At 34.0% G+C, this 18,290-nt stretch overlaps 1 protein-coding gene across 1 annotated transcript; it reads right to left on the bottom strand.

The window, feature by feature from the left end:
• Positions 1–14,632: 14,632 nt before the first annotated feature.
• On the bottom strand, positions 14,633–17,346 carry LOC109010970. The gene is made up of 2 exons (XM_018991952.2): positions 17,219–17,346; positions 14,633–16,395 (listed from the first exon to the last, which is right to left on the bottom strand). The coding sequence occupies exons 1-2, from the start codon at positions 17,334–17,336 to the stop codon at positions 14,831–14,833; spliced, it is 1,683 nt and encodes a 560-aa protein (XP_018847497.2). The 5' UTR covers positions 17,337–17,346; the 3' UTR covers positions 14,633–14,830.
• Positions 17,347–18,290: the final 944 nt, after the last annotated feature.

Below are 18,290 nucleotides of genomic sequence, written 5' to 3'. Positions count from 1 at the left end.
CAGTCTTTGGATGTTCTTTTCCTATTCAAATTCAATTTTCTGTTTGGCTAATCTCTCAATCTTACTTGACTTTTTTTTTTCTTCACTTTTTCTCCATTTCTCTTCCTCTTTTTCACTCTCTCTCTGTTGTTGCTTTTTTTTTTTTTTTTTGTCCTTTTTGGCATCTGATTTCAGTGGGTAAGCGTTTCAAAAATCAAAAGGGTTTTACTTCTTTATCATGGTTTCAGTGGGTAAGCGCTTCAAATCAATCATTATTGGCTTTAAACTCACAGCAAAGTCGGATTCAAATCAAGAGATACGCACATTAGCTTCAAACTCATCAATGTCAATTTACAAAGATGTGGCATTATGATGGAAATAATGCAAGTGCTTTATGAGATTATGTGATGAAAAATTAACAGTCCAAACGAGTCTTTAAAAGCATGTAACACACTGATAAATGTTCACATAAATTTAAATAATCTAATTTAATGCATGTCAGGATGACGACTCGTAGGGGAAGGAAAAATCAAGAATGGTTACAATATTTAAGCAGATCCTATCTTATGTACTGTTTTCTATTTTTTTTTTTTTTTAAATTCAAGAGAAAGAGGTTTCAAACTCCAAATCTTCATTTGAAATAACATAATTCTCTCAATTGCACTATTGTATTTAATGTAAAATATGAGATATTTTAATCATTTCACATAACATTGCCGGTAGATATAACCGAAATATCCCATATTTTGTATTAAAATGGATACTAACCATTTTATTTGACATTGAGAGGACTTTTTTCCCGTGGGAGTTACAAGTCAAGTCTAACATAACTAGAAATTAACAAGTAAACTAGCCAAAATATATTTGATAGTTTCAAATTTTATTAGTGGGCCAAACAATGACTTACAAGTAAGAAATTCAGTATGAAAAGAAGAGGCATAAAATATGAACTTAATATAATTAATTAATTAGTTGCACATCATATATTTATTATATATGGGACATGAATAATATATGAAAAATATTATCGCCATAAAGATATAATTTTATAAAAAAAAAAAGTGACATAATTTTATTATAATATGATACATTATATCTATTTTACAATAAAAATAATTTTATAATTTAATTTATCACATTAAATTACGTCAGTTTATAAATATATTTTTATAAAATATCTTTAAGTTTCTCCTAATATAGTATATATATGCCTTGTCACACTCCACATGTTTTAGATTTTGTTTAATTTCTATCTTTTTCAAAAGAAGTTTGAACATTGTTTTCGAAGTAACGTGGCGGAAAAAGCAGTAGAAGAATATATGATTAATTAGTGGGTTATATAAAGAGAGTTAGGACGAGGTTTGTGGGTAGTAGTTGAACAAGCCAAGCGAGCTGTAGGACAACTATCTTGCGTGCAAGATATATACCAGTGCCCTAATTTTTGTTTTTAAAGTTCTGTGGACCCTACACTTCACAATTCTTTTAAGTCTTGAAGACATTGATCTCACCACCCCCATAAAGGAAAATACTAAACAACTCAACTCAATTATTTCAAAAAATATACTATAATAGTTATGGAATCTATAAATCGTTTATTTTGAAAAAGAATTATTTTTATTATTAAAAAATTAATTTATTTTTATATGAGTCTTATATTTATTTATTTTTTTAAAACAACTGCACGACACTTACATACTCACAACTGTAAGTATCATTTTTCGTACTTCAATGATTTTCCAACTCTTTAATTCCTAAAAAGAGTTATTCTATTATTAGTAAAAATAATCAAATAATGTATTTATTGCATTTAACTTAATACAAAAAAATTCAGAAATATTAAATTCACTCATACAGTGTTTCTTGTAAACTTTGTGTGCAGCTTCCCGTGTCCTTTTCACTAATAATTTTTATTTATTGATTTCTAATTATGATAACAAATTATTTTCGTAATTAGAAATAAAAAATTATAATGATATATTCTACCTGCTCATTAAATAAATAAATAAACGACTAAATAATATATATGTGTCCTCCTTTTGTAGTATAATACGAGGAAAAACAAAGGAATTTGTGTATATATAATATATATAGCCGTCAAGCATGTGATGCAATATGCATTTATATTAATTAATTAAAATGGGAATATAATAATTAGAAAAAGAAGAAGGTTGAGAAATCTGCAGCTACGCTAGCTAGCTTTATGGGATGAGTACTTTTGGAACCATATATTCGTCAAAACGTTTCGCATAAGCTTAGCAAAAAAAATGTGACCCAAAAGGCGAATAAAATGGTGACAAAACCAGCTTTATGGAAACGTTTACCAGACGACTGTCCATCATCCCTCTTGATGAGCTAGCTATCTAGCTGGATCATATGTATTTATCAAACGAGAAATACTGCTTTATGCGTAGTTTCAGCGAATGTCTTTTCTTTTTGTTGAAGTTTCACACGTGAAACATCACGAGATGATCAGGAGTTGTATATCTCTCAACCTCATCATCAATTGCATGGTAAAACATCATGATAAGATCATTACGCGATATAAATTCTCTCTATTGTCAAAATTAAGAAGCTTCTAACCAAGGTCTATTAATTCATTTGAAAATAGATGAACTGTTTGTGAACATATATATTAGAGCAGCATGGCATCAGTACACTCAAGCCTTCAGATGTGGATATAGCTGTTCGTGGCAATATGGATGATTCTGATATGCAGCCACACTCTTCATCACATAGAATTACCTCTTGTAATAAATCTGTAGTTAAATTACTAGATGGTCCTCATTCCAGTTGAGTTGTAATGTATCATTTTGTAATTTTAGAAGTAGTTATCCTTAGCTGTAAAGGGCTGGTACAATGCTGTAAAGATTCCTTACTTTGTTGGTCTATTTTTAGTATAAAGCAACATCTCTGTGTAAAGCTTTTTTTGATCAATCGAATGCAGTAGCAACTTTTCATCATTTTCCCTCTGTTCTCTTTTGCTTTTTTTTGCTATTCTTACATGGTATCACAAAGCCACTGAGAGTAAGAATTTTTTTTTTCCCTAATGGCTCCTGATCAAAACAAATCTTTTTCTTTGGATTTCACCAACATTACCAATCCCTACAGACTCGACCATGGCGACAACCCTTCACTACCCTTAGTACCTGACCTTCTCTCCTCTAAGAATTATACAACCTGGTCAAGAGCTATGACTCGAGCTCTTCGTGCCAAAAACAAGTTTGGTTTCATCAATGGAACCTTGCTAAAACCAAAAAAGACCACTGACCCTCTTCATGATGCATGAGAACGATGCAATGACTTAGTTGTGTCTTGGCTTCACAACTCAATCAACCCTTCTCTTAAATCCAGTATTGCCTTGGTGGATAATACTCCATAAATCTGGAATAAACTCAAAGACAGGTTCACCCAACAAAATGGTCACAGGATTTTTCAGCTCAAAAGGGCTTTATCAGGTTTGCAACAAGATAATGATTCTGTTAGTGTTTATTTTGGCAAACTTAAAACATTGTGGGATGAACTTATCATATATGATCCTATGCCTGATTGCACCTGTGGAAAACTTGCTGTCCTACTTGACAGATACCAAAGGGATTGTGTCATTCAATTTCTCATGGGTTTGAATGATTCCTTGTTACCCGTGATCAAATCATGCTTTTAGATCCTTTACCTCCCATAAATAAAATCTTCTCCATGATCCAGCAGCAAGAAATGCAACACCTTATGTTGTCTGGCCTTCCTTCACCTGACTCGATGGCCCTTGCTATCAAACCATCATATCCTCCATATAAACCAATTTTCAAACCATCCCAGCAACCAAAACGTGGCAGACTTTTTTGCAGCCATTGTAAAATTCAAGGGCATGTTCTGGATACATGCTTCAAGGCAGGAATTGCCCAAACCCCCATCTGTACACACTGTCATATGACAAGTCACATAGCAGACAAATGCTATAAATTACATGGCTATCCACCTGGGCACAAACTACATGGCAAGGCTAAGCAGCATGGCATCTCTTCTGCCAATATGACTTCACTTGAATCCACAGATTCACCAGATGACAACTTCACTTTCACTAAGGACCAATACCAGCAACTGTTATCTCTATTGCAGACAAAGGAGGTTTCCACTGCTAGTCATTCAGTCAATAATGTCCAGGCAGATTGTACTCATTCCTCCACCATGAATGGTATCGCTTCTTGCTTCACCTCCTTCATTTCCACACATCATCATAACACACACTTGCCTTGGATCATTGACACTGGTGCTACAGACCACATGGTCTGCAGCTCCTCATTTTTTTCTTCTATCACATCTCCAGTCTCCTTTGTTGTTAAACTCCCAAATAATCACACTGTACCTGTCACTCACATTGGCAATGTTCATATCAACACCACATTAACATTAAATAATGTTTTATGTGTTCCTTCTTTCTATTTTAATTTGATTTCTGCCAAACAGTTGATCAACTCACTCTCTTGCTGTTTTATTTTTCTTTCACAATTTTGTTTCATACAGTACCTTTTGTCGTGGACCACGATTGGCATGGGTGAGATGAAGAATGGTCTCTACCACTTGCTTGCTGAACCAGTGTCCTCAACAGCTCTCTTAGATCATTTTTCTACTTCATTACATAAAAATATTTCTGTTTCAACTACTTTCACAGATATTGATCTAATTTTTGATCTCTGGCATTGTAGAATGGGCCATACACCTATTTCTAAACTCAATGTAATCAAAGATCCTCTTATTCAGAATCATGTTTCTACTATTACTCATACCACTCCATGTCTCGTTTGTCCACTTGCAAAGCACCATAAACTACAATTTCCAATTAGCTCACATAAAAGCAACACAATTTTTCAACTCATTCACTGTGATATTTGGGGACCTAACTCAATAATAGCATATGATGGAACAAAATATTTTTTGACCATTGTAGATGATTACTCTAGGAGTACTTGGATCTATTTACTAAAGGCCAAATCTAATACCAGATCATGCATTGAAGCTTTTTGTAACCTAGTTGAAACTCAATTTCACACCAAAGTGCAAACTCTTAGAAGTGACAATGGCCTTGAGTTTCAAATGACAGAATTCTTCAATAAAAAGGGTATCATTCAGCATAGAACTTGTGTGGAAACTCCACAACAAAATGGAATTGCAGAAAGGAAGCATCAACATCTCTTGAACATAGCTAGAGCTCTCAAATTCCAGTCTAATATTCCAAATTTATACTGGAATGACTACATCCTCACTGCAGCTTACATCATTAATCGAGTTCCCAGCCCCTTGCTTTCTAATAAAACACCTTTTGAGCTTCTCTTTAACAAACCCCCCACATATTCTCACATGAGAATTTTAGGATGTCTCTGTTTTGCCTCTACAATATCTCAACACAGACAAAAATTTGACCCTCGAGGTAGACATTGCATCTTTCTTGGTTATCCTTTTGGGGTCAAAGGGTACAAGCTACTTAATCTACACACCAAGTCAGTTTTTATCTCTCGGGATGTTACTTTTCATGAAAATATTTTTCCCTTCCATCATCAATCTAAAATCCCATCATCTTCCAAATTGTTACCTTCTGCTTCACACCAAATTATCACTTCCTTGCCCATCCCTTCAGCAACATCATCTCCATCATCTACTCCTTCTCCTCTCACTAACCCATCACCAGAATCTCCCACCTCATCCATCACAGATCCTTCCTCTCCACTTCCTCTTCAGAGATCTACTTGAACAAGAAGAGCTCCTCAATATCTCAAAGACTTCCATTGCCAACAAGCAGCCTTCATCTCATCCACTCAATCAGTGAGCATGGCATCAGCTTCTTCAGGTATTCCTTTCACCATTTCTTCCTCACTTTCTTATGCCAACTTATCACCTACATTCTCTTTATTTTCTGCTACTATTTCTTCACATGATGATCCACTCACTTACAAGCAAGCTTCCAAGGACCCTGATTGGTGTAAGGCAATGGATACTGAAATTGAAGCTTTAGAGCTTAACCATACATGGATCCTTACTGATTTGCCTCCTAGCAAAACTCTCATTGCATGTAAATATGTTTATAAAACTAAGTATCATTCTAATGGAACTGTTGAGAGAAAGAAAGCAATGTTAGTTGCTAAGGGTTTCACCCAGCAGGAAGGGGTGGACTATCATGAAACTTTCTCACCTGTAGTGAAAATTGTCACTGTCAGAACCATACTTGCCTTAGCTGCAATCAAAGGGTGGCACTTGCAACAGTTTGATGTTAACAATGATTTCCTCAATGGTGAACTCAATGAAGAGATATACATGCAAATACCACCTGGCTACACCAAAGGTCAACCTGGACAGGTCTGTAAGCTTCTCAGAAGCCTCTATGGACTCAAACAGGCTTCACGCCAATGGTATGATAAGTTCTCCACTTCTTTGATTAAATTTGGTTTCACCCAATCGAAGTCTGATTATAGTTTGTTTACTCATATCACTGATACAAGTTTTACTGCACTACTAGTCTATGTTGATGACATAGTAGTTGCTAGTAATTCACTTGACTCCATTTCAGTCCTTAAAACCTTTTTAAATGTCAACTTCAAAATTAAAGATCTTGGATCATTAAGATATTTCCTTGGCATTGAAGTTGCTCGATCTCCCACTGGTATTCATCTTTGCCAAAGGAAATATACTTTAGACATTCTTGCTGACTCAGGCCAATTAGCTTCTAAACCTCTCAAGCCTCCAATGGATCAAAATCATAAATTAAGCAAATCTTCTGGGACACGTCTAGCTGACCCCACCTCTTATAGACAGCTCATTGGTCGTTTATTTTACCTAACCTTAACCAGACCAGACATTTGTTATCCTATCCAAGTGCTAAGTCAATTCATGGTCCATCCTTCTACATCCCATCTTGTTGCAGCTCACAAGGTATTAAGATATCTTAAAAATGCCCCTGGCCAAGGAATACACCTCTCCTCCACCTCTTCCATCCATCTTAGAGGATACTGTGATTCAGATTGGGCTTCATGCCCAGACACCCGCAAGTCAGTCATTGGTTTTTGCATTTTCTTGGGTCAGTCACCTATTTCTTGGAGATCCAAGAAGCAAATAGTTGTCTCAAGGTCCTCTGCTGAGGCAGAATATCGTGCAATGGCATCTATTTGTACTGAGTTCACCTGGCTTCGACAGTTGCTCACTAACCTTTCTATTTCTCATCCACAAGCTGCAGACTTATTTTGTGACAACCAAGTTGCCTTACATATAGCAGCTAATCCAGTTTTTCATGAAAGGACAAAACACATTGAAGTGGATTGTCATCTTATACGAGATAAAATACAAGAAGGCAGCATTCACACTGCTCATGTTAATACAAAGTCACAGCTTGCTGACATCTTCACTAAATCTCTTCCATCTTATCTCCTTTACTCACATATGTCCAAGATGGGAATAGTCAACATCTATTCTCCATCTTATTTGGGGTATTAGAGCAGCATGGCATCAGTACACTCAAGCCTTCAGATGTGGACATAGCTGTTCATGGCAATATGGATGATTCTGATATGTAGCCACACTCTTCATCACATGGAATTACCTCTTGTAATAAATCTGTAGTTAAATTATTAGATGGTCCTCATTCCAGTTGAGTTGTAATGTATTATTTTGTAATTTTAGAAGTAGTTATCCTTAGCTGTATAGGGCTGGTACAATGCTGTAAAGATTCCTTAGTTTGTTGGTCTATTTTTAGTATAAAGCAACATCTATGTGTAAAGCTTTTTTGATCAATCGAATGCAGTACTTTTCATCCTTTTCCCTCTCCTCTCTTTTGCTTTTTCTTGCTATTCTTACAATATATAACTAAAATTCAGTTTTTATGTTAAAGGATTTAATTCCGTTAGGGTAGTGGAGTGTTCTACTACTATTTATTATTTTATCATTACTTTTTACATACATTTTACAACTATCCACTACTATTTAATATTTTATCATTATTTTTTCACAAAATATCTAAGATTATCTCACTATCCAAACGCAACAAGACTACCTAATTATACCCACTCAAACTCAAGTGCTTTATCATTTATGATTTACCAAAACTGATAGTGAAGAGGGAAGTTTGAACATGGTTTAGTGGGAGAGCCTTTCTTTTCTTGGAAATATTATTTGCACGTGAAGAAATGAGGGGTAAGACAACTCTCCATTGGAGAGAGTATAAGTTCGTCTACATTCTAGTCAGCATATTTTTTGAGTCTTTTCTTGGTTAATATGTGTTTATTCCTATATTTCATGTGATAATATATATATATATATATATATATATATATTTGACAAACCATTGTAAATATGATTTAGTTGCACTTCGTGAGACTAATGCATAGAAAAGTCTAAATTAACATGACTTAAATTCACAAGGATTCAAGTAACATGTTTAGTATTTGGAACATGATTTTCTCAAATCTCTTTGAATATTTTCATTATATATATGGAGATAATGTTATAAAAAATAATAAATACAAAATTATTCAAGTTTAGATGAGTCGAGCCAAGTTTTTTATGGGTTCTATTGTTTAACAATCGATTTAACTTCCTGTTCACAAATAGTTCATTTAATAAATGAATCGAGCCGAACTCGAGCTTGGTCAAGCTGAGCTTGAGCAACTTGTCAAGTAGTATTTATTATTTACAGCACTAAGAATAGCTACAGATTTTTTATATTATATCTTCTTTGATCACTGGTTCATATGAAAAGATGAAAAGATTCTATGATTTGTATTTTGCTTGTAATACCCAAGATTAAACTAAGAAAAAAAAAGTGGTCAAATGTTGATTTATAAGAATAGTTTTTATGGCATTTAATCAAGCAAACATTATTTTGAGAGTAAATGGATTTATTGAGGTGTAAATTTGGAGCAATGAAAATATTTTTGGGCCCATGAAGTTATATAACTATACAACATTTAAGGCCCAAAAATGATTTCTAAATAAGGGACTTAATAATCGGGTTAAAATAGGGATTTATTTGGGCTTGTTAGATAGTAATATTTAATTAATGTGGGCTTGAAAGAGGAAATAAATATTGGTGGGGTTTGAAGTATACTGCAAGTGTGGGCCATTAAAGAGTCACATGCATGTATTAGATGCGTATACCAAATTACTAGGTAATTTACTCAATTATATCTTCAATTTGGTTCAATGTTTTTTTTTTTCGATTCAACAGTTATACTCTATAAATATCCCTAAAACTGTAGGCTAGTTTTTAGATGAAAGAGAGATACAAATATGGTACGAATAAAGGCCGAACCCTAAACACTCCAATTCATAGATTTCTTTACTTTTATTGAAATAAAATGGTTCTTGTATGTCATTTCAATTTTTTTTTAATACACTTTGCAAGGCCTATATTCATATTCAAGAGGATAGTTGTAAGTATGCTTGACCTTGCTATTTTTTAGCTTTAAAAATTGATAATTTCGTTGAGGATTTCATGAAAGAAAAATGTTTTAATTACAAAGAGATCCCAAAAAAATAAACTCATAAATTGACATGATTGGATGCGATACATTAGATTATAAATTAAGCTACTAATTTTATTGTAAATTAGATCTAACGTATCATATGAATCCATGTCAGTTTATAGATTTATTTTTGTGAGATATTTTTGTATCTGTAACACTTTTCTTCTTGGAAGAGCATGCTGCGCTAGCATGATTCTTCTTTCAATTTCTCTCTAGTATTGGCCATTTTACACCCTCAAATGAAAGATTTTTTTTTTTTTTTTACATTGAGCCAAGATGCAGGAGACCTTCTTTTCATATCACTCAAGATCCTCAACGTTTCACCTGTCTGATTTTAGCCTCCCGCTCCTCCACTTTCTTCGCCAGAGATAGCTGCCGATACGATTGTCTACATCCTCTCTTCTACAGGTGAGAAGTTCCAGATTTCATAGCTATTTTCAGCTTGCTGCCATGGTTCCATTTACCGTCATCCTCTTTCCTCACTAAAACTCTCTTTCTTGCATTAGCTAACTGGAATTTTTTATAGCAATGGGTAAAAACAACTCCATTAAAGAGACAAATCCTTCTGAAATTAATGTTCTAACTGCTATATATATTAGTTGCAATATTAGATCATTCAAATCCACTCCATGGTTCATATCTCCAGATGAGCACGAAGCATAGTCCTCCACATTCTTAATTTGTGCATGTTGGATGATCGGCAAACAAGAATAAACCGCAACATGCATGGAGAAGAACACAGGATCTAAAACCACTCATCTATATATAGAGCTTCACAATGGCAGCTATAAAACTAATTTTACCATGCAACCCATTACATAGCACCTGGATATACATGATGGCCACACATATAGACACTTGTGATTCTAAAGTAGCAGATTAAGCTTCTGTTTTGGAGTAAACTAGGTTCTCAGTAGAGGTAGACTATACTGATCATACAAACTAGCCCAGAAATAATCAATTGCAAGATATGATTTAAGCACTATTGGGTAACCGTTCTATTCAACCCCCACATGCCATTTCTCACCCTTCCCCCAGCTTGAGTTTTTGTTATATTGTTGAATATCATAAGCAACAATTTTTCATGATGCAATACATTCATCTCTTCACCAAAAAGGTAGATACTTTAAGGGGCAGACCCACTTCAAATATTGAGGTTCTTTGTGCGTGGAGTTTGATTTTGTTTGTATGCGGCCCGGTTAATTCCATAAAGAGTGGCAACCAATTTCTCTGAAATGGAAGCAAGAATCCAACTTTTAACACAATTGTCCTTCCGGAACCATATTGCATAATTGTGCCATCAATATGGCCAATAAGATCATGGCTATTAAGAAAGACCATGAACTGCATACTCCAAGCCATAAAATTGGCACCAGTTAGCTTCTCAGTAACAAGTTAAGAAGTTGCATGAATGTTTAGATTGGGATGGGGCATATTTTTAGTGTAACTTGAACTGAATTTTAAGAAATATGGGTAGTTGCAGAAAGTAATGGGCACATATTTGTTGCAAAATGGTAATATGAATGATTTTGTTAAAGGTTTGTCTAGCACTTTGTAAGTATGCTTTAAAATCCTTTCCAACAGCATGTCTTGTCTTCAATGGTTAAGAGAGTTGAATAATTCATTATGTTTGTGATATTAAAACCTGCAACTTGAGAGAATCTAGCTTACTAGGTAAAAATCAAATTTTCTCTAGGTATTTCTATAATGGAGTATTGGTGATGGATTTATGTTTACTATGCATGTAATTGTTTTGACTATGGAATTTTTCCAAAATTATTTGGTGTGATCAGAATGCATGATTTGAACATATCTCTATGGGATGCATTTCTTAGCTTCAAGAGAAGTCTAGTTCTTCCACTTTTTTTTTTTTTTTAATTTTTTAAAAGGTACTTTATTGGTTAAGTACAAATTAGTTCCCTTTTCTCAATGAATTGACTTGTTAAAATAAAACAATTTCTCTAGAAGGCACTTATAAAAAATATTAATACTAGATGCAGTTTTATACTTTCATATTGCACATTCTTACATTTTCTTACTTTTCTAAAACTTGTATATTATTATCTTTTCCCAAGATACTGTGATGCCAATTACTACTAGTAAGACAATGTCTCATTATGCTTGTGATATTAAAACCTGCAACTTGAGAGAATCTAGCTTATTAGGTAAAAGTCTAGGTACTTCTGTAATGGAGTATAGGTGATGGATTTATGTTCAATATGCATGTTGAATGACATCATGTAGGCTCTACACTTGTTTTGACTGTAATTGTTTTCATCTCTGTAATATGTAGGTAGCTCTCAGAGGTTGATATGAGTGAACTTGTAATTTTTTGATGCACCAATGAGCATACCTGCATGATGCTATATATAGGCTTCACTCCCAAGTTTAAATGTATAGCCATGTTGACAACAATTCCAATGAGTGGCACATGATATTTCTGTGTTTAGTGGTAGTATGTATTTAGGAATTTAAGCTTGATTTTGCTTGACATTTAATCTTTCCTCCTGCTATAATGTATGATGAGAGAGTAAATGAGATGTTCATTCAAGCTTGTATGAAAACTGGATGGCAATATTGTACATGAAAATGCAAGTAAAATATATGGTGTTTTATTTTGCCAAACATGTCAATTTCCTACATTAAATCTAAAACAAAAAGTCCTCAAAAAAGGCTTGGCATAATACAAAAATGACAGGAAATTGATACAAGCTAGGCTATTCAATTCACTATTGAGAAATAAGTTGAAATTTTTTTACAAGATTGTTCAATTGATACATATTGTAAAAATGAATTGATTGGCAAAGGATCAATATTGTACAGATCACAAATGGGTGACAGTTGAGATAGAGGAACAATTATCTGGGGTGGTTTCTAAGATTCAGTTCCAGCCATAATAATGTAGCTAATAAATTCGAAAAAAAACATAAAAATCTAGATATCTATTTCTGCGATATGGTAAATCCTCCAACCAGTTTTTGCAATGGTTTCAAGTCGCTACTGAGAAATTATTCACCACAAATACCCACAATCTTTTGATTTTGAAAGGCGGTGCTTTTGGCATTTCCTGCGGATTCACCCCTTCCCACATGCACTCACTACGAATTCCGGCGTAAGCAAATTCACCGCAATTTGAAAGGGGTTTATTTCGGTTCTGCTATACAAATTCTGAAGTACCCTTTTGCGGTGACCAAAACTCTCCGTATGTCCACAATGGCGGCATCCCAATATCTAGCTATAATTGCTCTATAAACCAAATTGGGATCGACCATGGTTGTTGCGGGATATATCGGCGGCAACATCTTGAGCAATTTCGGTGCCCTAAAACTCGCCGAAAGCTACATTTGCGGTGCCCCAAAAAATGGCTGAAAGTGTCCACGATTTTCGACGCTGTCGCAGCCGAAATTGCCCTTCAAACCCTAGTTGTCCATTGACTTTTGCTGTGGAAAAGATCGGCGGCAAAATCTGCAGCAACTGAGGCCACCTTCAGTTTTCACCAAAATTACTCTGACCAGACGTATTACTCCCGACCGATTAGCAGTGAATGGAAATTGCAGCTCATGATATTTTGCTGCGAGAAAGCAGAGGAATTGTTGTGAGCTCACACCTTGCAAAACAGAAAAATCCTTGTAGTGCCTGATCCGACAATGATCCGTTACAATTTTTGTACAACTCATATACTTGTATAAGATACTAGTAAGAGTTCAAAAGTGATAACTATATGTAACCATAGATACTATTATACATACTACTATGTCTGTGTAAGCATGAATTCTTGTACAACATTTTTTTTGTAAGTTATGGCTATGTTATATACATTTATATATCATACACATATAACATATGTATTCATCATAACTTCCATATAATATACAGATAATATATAAGTAGTGAACATAAATGTATAATATATTATGTTTATGTACATATATAAACATATATGAGTTGAGCCGATGAGTCAAGTCAAGCTGGCAAGTCGAGTTGAGTTTTATATGAGCTTGTTCACGAATGTTAGTCTGAATCAAGCAAACTTTATACCAATTTATATAAGTTAATAACCAGATCTAATTCTTTATTTGCAAGTTTCCTATTTAATAGTCAAATCAAGTCGAGTTTGAGTTTAATCGAGTCTAGTTTAAACTGTCTATCAAGTAGTCTAGTTTATTTATACCTATCATGGTAGGTTCTATCCGCACTTGCACACAACATTTTTCTTTCTTGAAATCTACATAATGATATGAAGTAGGGGTGAGCACCAACCTAGTCAAAGTCAAATACCCTAAATCCAACTTTGACTCAGATTTTGTCATAGTTCGAGTCCGAACTATGTCTTCGACTCCGATTTGTGTAGGCTTCAATTCAACTCCGCTCCAAAAAGACTTCGACTTGTCGGAGAAGAGTTAGATTTGGGCTTTTCTTGAGCTCTTTTTTTAGCTTCATATTTAGCCCATTTTTAAATAAACTTTTTTGTGAGTTTTCAAATTTCAAGTTTACTAAAAATATAACCAAAACTTTTTGAACAAGATCAACAAGATGTCCCTGTCAATGGTCATTCCACATCAATATTTACAGTATATTTAATTATAAAAAAGTATTACCAGTAAATATACTAGGAGCCTATCAATAATTAGTACAAAAATCACAGGTTTAAAATTCAGCTACTGCCATGTATGCCATATCAGTTGTTAGTGCCTAACTTATTTATAACTTATTTCTATACTACACTTATTTTTAGTGTCTGATGACATGTTATTATACTTTAGTAAATTAGTATTATATATTATTAACTTATTCTAGTAGACTTATTTCAATACTAGTGTCTATCTTATTTCTATACTTAATTATGTGTGATAGTAATACTATGATGTTTACATATACTAAACTATTATACGTTTATTTATACTATAGTATAAGTATATTATTTTATAATAATTAGCTCATACTAGTATATTATTGAATTTAACTATCTAAATTGTAGTTATATAACTATATAACTATACTAGTATATATGATTAACATATAGATAAATATATATTTTTATAATATATGTACAATATCAAAGTTAGAGTTGGAGGGCAAAGTTAGAGTCGAAGTATAAAATCGGATCGAATCGGAGTTGGAGTTGGTTCGGAGACACCTTTGACTTTGACTTCGATTGAGAAATTAAAAACAAAAATCCGACTCCAACTCTATTTTGTTGGAAACGGAGCGGAGTAGAATTTTCAAATTTTTTATTTATAAAGAAATTAGCATAGAGCAACAAATGAGTATTTTAGAACTTCACATATTACACAGTAATAAAATTAGCCACAACTTCATATGTTAAATATATAAATATATATACGCATTTATGAAACTTCATCTTCGGTCCAGTCGTTCTTCATGTTGGGACCCGTAGGACCCTCCTCACCTAAGACTTCATTCGGTAGGCCTCTGACAAATCGATTGAAAGCCGATTTGAATGGCCCAGGCAATGCTTTTTCCACCTTCCTAATCTCATCCGCAATGTCATAGCTAATGTTCGGACCCCATTTCCTACAATACTTGAGCCAAGGTGGCTCAATAATAACTGAACTCAAATACTCAGCTGCCACTACTGAATAGCTCCCACCAGTATCCATCATCATCTTGCTCTTCCCCATGTCATTCCTTATTCCTATTGATCCCTTACTTCCTTGCAAAACAAGTCCTGCCTTCGAATACAAAGCATGCCCGTGCAAAGATGCATAGGCCACAGTTTTATTACCATTTTGAAACTCAAGCTCATAAGCTTCCACCCATGTCCCTCCACTGTGTTCCGAGAAGTATACCCTTTGTAGCTCCCCATTGAAATTGCTTACTCTTAGGGTCACATGCTCCCAATCACCAACATGTTCACCTATCTTCCCCAATGAGACATTGACGATCTCAACCTTAGCCTTGGCAGACCCATTAAATGGATAGAACACCCATATAGCTAAGTCAGTGAAACTTGCACCCAGCATGGGTTTCACGTGTACATAAACCTGGGAGTTCCCTAGATCTCCTTTCTTGACTCTCTCTTTGGCCCCTGCATCCACAGGCAAGTCCAACCAGTAGGCACCATCGTTTGAACCACCTTGGGGAAGGTTCGAGCCATTGGGTTCAATCGGAACAGGCTTTGACTCTTCCCCCTTATGATACAATAATGCCCCATTCACAAAAAACCATCTCACTGAAGAAGGAAGGAACTCTTCATCTGGATGGAAATACACCCAAGGAGAATAAGCTCGCATTAATGCATCAATCTGCATTAGATTAGGCATAGAAGAAAGATTGGACTTGGCATTCTTCAAACAAGCTATAGACAAAGGAGAGGCAGTCCCACCAAGTTGGGCCACAAAAGTACCCACAGAGACACCAACAGCATTGGCCCCCCTAATGATGGGTCTTACATCATACACATTGAGCACATTGGCATTGTTGGCCTTACCTAGACCCCAAATCCACGAGTCAGCCTCGCACTGGTCGGTGAGGTCAGCTCGAACGCATTTGATTTTATCTAGGAATGGCTTTTGAGGAGAGTTTGTGACCACTTGGCCTATGGCTTTGTAACCATCGGGGGGAATTGGTAGCCACACGTAACCATTGCCATCTCTCTTGATCTCGGAAGACTCACTGCTCCAAATAAGAGTATAGTCAAGTGGCTTCCTTAAAGCTCCACTTGAACCATCATCTTTCCCTACAAGAACCCATCCAAATAAGGGCTTGTTATTGGGTTGACTGTAGCAACCTAGCATAGAGAAACCATCTGGTATTCGCGATGGTTCAAAGAACGTAGCCCCGAAGTTGTCTGGGCCACCTTCATGGGTTGCCCAAACTTTGTCCAAGGTTGATATTTGACACACATGTAGTCCTCCTCCCAGATCCATAATTCCAGTTGCAAATCCTTGCCCTATAGCAAAGTTAAAACTTTAACCAATATTCAAACAATATCACTATGAAAAATTAAAAATGAATAGAAGAAGGAAGTTCGTAGATTTGTAAATAAACAGGACTTCCCGACAAACCCTCACTATCAGTTAATTTTGCACTCAATTTTAACTCGGTTCGTTTATTAAATGAGTGATTTGTGACTAGAGGTGTGCAACCGGATCCGGATCTAGATTCTAAAAACCAAGCGGTTATCCACTCGGATTCATTTGGAAATAATTCTGGCAGATAATCGGATTCAATCCGGATATCAATATTTTTTTCTCTTTTTTGACTATAAATCGGGATATTCGGATTTATTAATACTTTCTTTTAAATAAAAAATTGTTTAAACTCAAAAAAGTATTTTTATAGCACTTTTGTTTTTAAAAAAAAATTATGATATCATGTTTAAATTGTCCAGATTTTTTTAAAAAATAATTTAAACACTTTTTAAAAGTTTTTTAAAATAAAATAAATAACAAAGCAAAATAAATAATATTCTTGTACATCACAATGCAAAATATTAATTTACAAAGAACAAAATAAATAATAATATATTATAACTAATTAGACTAATACAATGCTACTACTTTTCACATCAGAGTTTTAGACCGGACCGAAAAAATATCCGGCCCGGTTCTATACCCCTATTTGTGAACAGAAAATTACGATCCACTCGTATAAGTTTATATAAATTCCTTTTTAATATTATTCTAGATAAGAATATTTGAAAGTACTTGAAAAAATAAGAGCAGATCATGTTCATAACAATTATCATGATGATAGTTGAGAGTAGTACATACCCTTTGGCCAAACTGGTAGTGGAGAAGGAAGCCTGAACATGGTTTCAATGGGCAGAGCCTTTCTCTTCTTGGAGAGATTATTTGCAGCCAAAGAAGGGAGGATATCACGATTCCCCATTGCAGAGTTATCAAATAAAGGTCAAGTATAAATTAGTCCCCTTATTTATACACTATGGGACGGATGAGTATTAATTACTTCACCTACTACTATATAAATGTTTACGTAATATGGGTGCAACAGGCATAATAAAAATATGTGTGTAGGCCAGCCGGAGTATAAAAAGTTTGAGAAGTGCTACAGTTACAAAGAGATTCTATAAATTAACATGTTTTTGTACGGTATATTAGATTTAGTTTATAATAAAAATAGTTTTATAATTTAACATATCACATCAAAACACGTCAGTTTATACATTTATTTTTATGAGATCTCTTTAAAGCTAAAACATTTTTCTAAAAAGTTTCTTTAATCGTGCAAGGAAATCAGTTTTGGTTGGATATAAATGCTTCTAAGACTTGCTCAACTTCCCTTCTACACCAAGTTGCTTCTTTTCGAATCATTCCATTCACACTTGGCTATGTTTGGCTACCAAGATATTCTCAACACTTTCTAAGTCTTCTCTTACTTTTGAAAATACTTCACATGCCAAACAACTTAAAATACTCTCAATGGGACCTACAAACCCACTTCAATCTCTACTCATAACTATTCACAAACATTCTATAATACTTATCACTATTAAATATAAATAAAAAATAAAATCATTATAATATATAAATAAAAAATAAAATCACTATAATATATAAATAAAAAATACAATCGCTATAATATTTAAATAAAAAATAAAATCACTATTAAAAAATAAAATCATTATAATATTTATCACTATTAAATATAAATAAAAAATAAAATCATTATAATATATAAATAAAAAATAAAATCGCTATAATATTTAAATAAAAAATAAAATCACTATAATATTTATCACTAATTTATCACTATTAAATATAAATTAAAATTAAAATCATTATAATATTTATCTCTATTATATATAAATAAAAATAAAATCAC

Source organism: Juglans regia, chromosome 14, assembly GCF_001411555.2.
Source record: "Juglans regia cultivar Chandler chromosome 14, Walnut 2.0, whole genome shotgun sequence".
In the NCBI taxonomy this organism is placed as follows: Eukaryota; Viridiplantae; Streptophyta; class Magnoliopsida; order Fagales; family Juglandaceae; genus Juglans; species Juglans regia.
This window is presented reverse-complemented; position numbering and strand designations above follow the sequence as displayed.

Coding starts and splice junctions, on each gene's coding strand:
- LOC109010970 (XM_018991952.2), bottom strand. CDS start 17,336: ATGGGGAATCGTGATATCCTCCCTTCTTTGGCTGCAAATAATCTCTCC. Junction 16,396..17,218: donor ACTACCAGTTTGGCCAAAGG/GTATGTACTACT, acceptor ACTTTGCTATAG/GGCAAGGATTTGCAACTGGA.